The sequence below is a fragment of the Poecilia latipinna genome, unplaced genomic scaffold, assembly GCF_001443285.1.
Source record: "Poecilia latipinna isolate Pla-1442-1.1 unplaced genomic scaffold, P_latipinna-1.0 Scaffold5286, whole genome shotgun sequence".
Classification (NCBI taxonomy): Eukaryota; Metazoa; Chordata; class Actinopteri; order Cyprinodontiformes; family Poeciliidae; genus Poecilia; species Poecilia latipinna.
In genome coordinates, this window is record NW_015117902.1 from 1,053 (window position 1) to 6,912 (window position 5,860).

The following is a 5,860-nucleotide window of genomic DNA, read 5'->3' on the forward strand; positions in this document are numbered from 1 at the left end:
TCTGCAGTCAAACCTTCATGTTAACCGTTTCATAAAACTCATATTCAACAGAAAATGAAACATAGAGCTCATTCAGCAGGGTAAATCAACCCATTGTGTCCTTATCCGCTCATCAGCAGCGCCTGCTCTTCACGTGTGGCCTTTGAGTTTCTGTGGTTCCCATCAGTCCGAACTCTCCGTTTATTCTCGCTAAACTTGAAGTTGTTGAAAGAAAACCACTTCCTCCTCTGCAGCTCTACAGTCAACATTTATCACCAGTTTCTTTTGACGCTTTTTCCACCATGAAGCTTCCTGAGACGAAGCCAAACGAGCTGAAGTATGGAGACAAACGGGTTTTCTAGTGTCAATAAAAATGTTTTTCTACAGGGTGTCTTTGATTGTAGCCTAGATAAGAGGAAAATTATTTTTGCCGCAGTCGCTTCTAATAGCAAAAATATAATTTAGAAAGCTTGAAACACTAAAACAAGTAACGCAGTGGGAAAATTAAACACAATGTCAAAGACAGAGTAATCAAAAGGAACAATCGCTTCAGATATTACAAATGCAGAAGGTTGAGATGAGATAATTTGCAGATTGTTTGTAGAGACAACATGAAAGTCGTTAATAGCCCTAGAGCTGCAATGGCCAAGTATGAGGTTATGGTTTAATGTTGTTTAAACAGAAAACACTGCTTGTTGTTTACTGTAGCCTAGTTTTACTCTGACTCAGTTACTGTGCAGAGAAATTGAGACCATGACGTAATAATGCAAGATTACGTTTACAAAGATCAATAAACTTTAAATTCTAATGAACATTTAACGCTGGAAAATAAACAAAATGCTTCATAAAGTTAATTATAAAGTCTCTGCAAACAAAATTGTCCCTCACAAAAGGGCTAAAGCACCAGACTGAAGACTTTATTCATCCAGTTTTTGGTAGAAAGAGGAAAAAAGTTAAATCATGCTAATTGTTGAGTTTAATTCATGATCCAATTAATTAATTGATTTTTTTTTTTTTTTTTTTTGCTTATTGCAACAGGCCTATTTATAATGTTGAATAAAAATCAAAATAAAGTTCAACCTGAAATGATCATCTGTAACCCAAACTCTGGTGCAAAAAGCAACTTTTAAAAATAACCTGTGGAAAAAAATAAATAAATAAAATAGTTGTGCAATCCAAAATATGAAGCGTTTGTATTTCAAGGCTGGATTTATTAGATTACCTTCTGCGTTTCGCATCGCAGACGTTGAGGATTCGGTAAAACCGTGGCAGTGGCGTTCTCGTCTGGACGTTATTATCTCTGCATGTATGCATGGCCTCTGCTGCGGCTCAGCAGCTGACTTTACAACAGAAACATCCAGGCAGTGGATTAAAAAAATGGGTCACACCATGCCCAGTGCACTATGAATAGAAACCACCGCTGATGTGAACTACTTCCTGCTAATTTTGTCAAAGCAAACTGCAGTCAGACGAACAGAAAATGTAACTTTTTACTAGGTAGTTTGTTGTGAACATGTTTTATGTTTGGTGCAGACAGTAAGAAAGAGAGTCTCTCCTTCTGCTGCTCCCCCAGGTACTCCTTTCCCTAAGTGCTTCATGCAGGTGGCTAAGAAGATTTTGTCTCGTCTGTTCCGGGTGTTTGTCCACGTCTACATCCACCACTTCGACCGGGTCTCCCAGATGGGCGCTGAGGCGCACGTCAACACCTGCTACAAGCATTTCTATTACTTCGTCACTGAGTTCAACCTGACGGACCACAAAGAACTGGAACCCCTGGTGAGTCAAACACACCTGGACCTGAGCAAACTAAACACCAGAGAGGCTTCAAATGGGGGCAAATCAGAGAGCAAACAACCTAATAAATAATAATTACAGATCCTTGTTTTAATTTGATTTAATTGGTTAAATTATATTAAAATTTACAAATGAAGACAAGATTATTTTCTAAAGGAACTTTCATTTTAACATTAACTTAAAAATCTGTATGTCTTAGATAAAAAAGTAAAAGTATTATGTGGAAGGAATTTAGGAAAAACAAATAATTAAAAATCAAAGCTTTAGCGCCCCTAGCGGTGAAACGGCGTAAAAGCACCACCATTTCACAACATACCTGAACATTTGATTCTTTTAGTACATCTAGGTAATTATATGATATTCATGATATATATAATAATATATACTAACAATATATATTAATAATAATGTGCTAATATAATATAATATTATAATATTACTATTATCTCAGTATTTAATTTCCCTTTGGATTAATGAAGTATTTTTAATTGAATTTGAATTATCTATTATTATTTAAATAGAGAAAATATTGTCAACAACAAGAGTCATTGTTAAAGAAGCTGGCTGTTCAGAGAGATCTATTTTTGGAAAGTTGAGTGGAAGGAAAAACTTTTAGGCATAGATTTGTAAGTACCTGGGAAAAGCACAGTCAAAGTGTCCTGAACTCTGGGTAAAGAGGACTAGACTGTTGCTCAGATGCAATCAAATCAGACTTTTAATTTGGAAATCAAGGTCGTAGAGAAAGTGGAGAGGCACACTCTGTCTTGAGGTTCGCTGGAGCTTTCAGAATGATGATTTGGGGCTAAATCGTCTGCTGGCCTAACGCATCCAAAGCCAGTGAAGCCGTTTCCTTCTGATGGTGAGTTTTATGGGGATGAAAGAACCGATACATAGATTAATGACCATGATAGAACTGGAGTGGAACGAGGGCCAACCAAGTACTGCTCAAATAATCAATAGTAGGCTTAGTTGGCTTAACTAAGTTCATCAACTTTTTTTATAATATGCTGGTTTGTTGAGATGTACCTGTTGTGTCATAGTGAGTGATGGTAAAAATAAACTGCCTGCTGTTCAGCTTGAATGAGAAAGTCTGAATCATGCAAAATGCTCTGTGCAGCCAAAAGCAAAAACATGTAAATTTCTACCCATGAAGGTAAACACAGCAGCTCTGCAGACTGACTCGTTTTCATACATGTTGCGAAAACAAACGTTGGGACATTTTATTTGGGTTTAAACTAAGGTTTTCTCTCAAACAGTGCAGTTTTCCTGCAGCCTTACTGAGCATGCTCAGACTGAAGGCCCCTCCCCCCTCTGAGGAAACTGTTTATGGATTTAAAGCAACATGATTTGACATTTCTCGGATCTGAAAAGTAGGTCTCCCTGATCAGATTGAGTTTACAGAGCTGTAAACTCAGAGCTTTAACCTTTAACCTGTTTTCTGTTTTTGATCCATCGACGTCTTTTCATGTGATCAAGCTCTGGAAAAACTCGGCTGCTTCAAAATCAGGACTTTATTTCACCACCTTGGAAGATTAACAATGAAAAATGATTTTAAAAAAAATTATATTATCTGTTTAATCACACATGTATGTTTCCTGCAGTGAATAGTTGAGAAAAATTTTAATTTTAGCCTCACAGAGTCACCATGCTGACCTAATTCAACCAATCTAGAGGGGAAAATGCACCTTAAAAGTAATAATTACATAAATTCTTTACAATATTTTCACAATTTCTTATCAATATTTGCATGCAACATTAACTGGTTTTAGCTGTTGATTGATACAAACTTGCAGAATAAAGAAAAATCTTGTTTTTTGACTAGAAATGAAAGAACGAGATGTTTAAAGCAGCAATTAAGCCAAAACTGTACAAAAAATGTTCTACCCAGAACTTCTGAAGTGACATTTTTAGATTCACCTGCTTCAAAATAAATAAATCTGATCTGTAAAAATAAATAAATCTCAGATTAAGCTCCTGTTGCTCTCCATCTATTAATCAACAGATCAGATGTGTCGTTTAAGTACACTTGATCATTTGCAGCAAAGGAATGCTATAATTTTAGCCAATAAAATGTTTATTTTCTAATTTAAAAAAGGAATTAAATAATTTGTCTATTTGTAATTTTATGTGTTTCTACTATTGCATGAAATAGGTTTCAGTAGTTGAATAAAAAATCAGCAGAATGGAACAATTTCTTTAAAATAAAATATAATCAGTTGTACTCAGAAAAAATGTAGCAATACTCTTGAACTCACACATTTAAATTAATTTATGCCTTGAAAATTAAAGTTTTTTTTTATTCTATTAGAGCTTTATTAGGAATTAACTTGTTTTACTGGTGCAGCTCAATAAATCAGAAAATCATTGAAAAGTTAATTTATTTCAGAGTCAGCCATTAATACTGATTATATTTAGCGTTTCTAATAATCGACTCGCTGTTTGTTTCCACAGAAAGAGATGACTGCTCGAATGTGCCACTGAGGGATCTGAGGACACGCTGGACACGTCCATCCGTCCATCTCCATGACTGAATCAGAGAGAGAAATGGGAGCAAAGAAATCCAGAGTCTATTTTTATATTTAAGTACTGTAATCTATTTTATCCACATTCTTTAGGTTTTCAACAAGAATGTTCTCGTGTGAGGCAAACTATTCCTTTAAAAAAGAAAAAAAAAACAAAAGAAAAAAAAGCTCTTGCAGACATGTTATCAGATCACAGTATTAAGAGGCATATGTTTGTGTTCATGTTTTTCTATTTTATTTCAGTCGTTCCACCAGGCTATCTCCTTCCTCTCGGTTTAAAATGATCTGAAATTAGATTTTTATTTCTGACTGTAAGTCTTAAAAATCACTATGTTGTTACATTAAAGTGATTTCTAATCTGTTTTAAGTGGAAGTGGTTTGTTTGTGTTTACATCAACACTGACTGGGTTCCAGCAAAGTTATTATAGTTAAACTAAAACTGACTGAAGGGCAAAACCTGAAACTGGGAAAACATTTTCTTTAACTGAAATAAATAAAAACAGTAATTAATGGGGAAAATGATTATACAACTTACTGAAATACAGATATAATACTCCTCATTTTCCTGTTTATTAATCTATTTTTTTCAGACTGACATGAAATTGATTTTTTTTATTTACTTTTTCCACACAAGCAGTTTACGTCAGTTGTTAGCAAATTATGGCACTTTATGCTCCTCGCGGCGGTACTTAAAACTGTCCGTAAAATGGCGACAGCAAAAGCTGGGACAAAGTGCCAAAGTCAGATGATTGTTCCAGAATAATTTAACTGAAAATCGGTTATATAGGTATAATCACAATACTTTGACTTTTTGTGTTCTGCATCTAAAAATTTAAGTATAAAACAACTCAAACTAGTACTATAACTAATAAAACTAAATAATTAAAGCTGCAGTAACTTTTATAAATGTTTTTTGAATGTATTTTTTTAAAACTGTCTCCATGTCATGTCATATAATGTGAGATAAAATGTGGAAACATCGATCTCCACTTCTGTCATCTATTGCCATTTGAAGAAATGCAACGCTCCAGAGCTAAAACAACCAATCGGTTCCAGGAGGAGGGACTTAGCGTTGTTAATCATCCTCATGTACTCGCTGCTAAATGTACTAATGGCAGAGAAACAATTTGTCGTTACAGAAAAACTGTTTATCTGTGTGGCTATGCTAACTAGCCTTAGCATTCATAACATTTAAGCTATCTGAGAGCAAGGGGGTAAGAGGATGAGATTTTGATTGACAGCGCTAAGACCCGCCTCCCAGCTCTGATTGGTTGTTTTTAGTTGGAGCTGGGAGATGCCAGAGGAGCTCAATGTTTCACATTTCAATTTTTGGTAAATTATCTGTCTTTACCATATTGTCATGATATAGTAACAGTTTAAAAACATGCAAATTTTTTTTTTTTTAAATAAGTTTCATATTACAGTTTTAATACTAATAAAAAACTAGCAACAAAATACAACTAAACTATAATGGAGGGGAAAAGTTCTGTAAACAAAATTGTCCTTCAGAAAAAGGGCTAGCTGAGACCAAAACTCAAGACTGAAGACTTCTGTCATCCAGTTTT

At 34.7% G+C, this 5,860-nt stretch overlaps 1 protein-coding gene across 1 annotated transcript; it reads left to right on the forward strand.

Moving 5' to 3' along the window:
* Window positions 1-281: 281 nt before the first annotated feature.
* Window positions 282-4,662, forward strand: LOC106943417 (MOB kinase activator 3A-like). The gene is made up of 3 exons (XM_015026731.1): window positions 282-332; window positions 1,477-1,755; window positions 4,225-4,662. Exons 1-3 carry the CDS (start codon window positions 282-284, stop codon window positions 4,252-4,254), a joined length of 360 nt encoding a protein of 119 aa, XP_014882217.1. The 3' UTR covers window positions 4,255-4,662.
* The last annotated feature ends 1,198 nt before the right edge of the window (window positions 4,663-5,860 follow it).

Bases quoted from the DNA above. Each gene is read 5' to 3' on its own strand.
- LOC106943417 (XM_015026731.1), top strand. From the start codon at position 282: ATGAAGCTTCCTGAGACGAAGCCAAACGAGCTGAAGTATGGAGACAAA. The intron at 333-1,476 runs GTTTTCTAGTGT...ACTTTTTACTAG, and splicing joins TGAAGTATGGAGACAAACGG to GTAGTTTGTTGTGAACATGT. The intron at 1,756-4,224 runs GTGAGTCAAACA...TTGTTTCCACAG, and splicing joins ACAAAGAACTGGAACCCCTG to AAAGAGATGACTGCTCGAAT.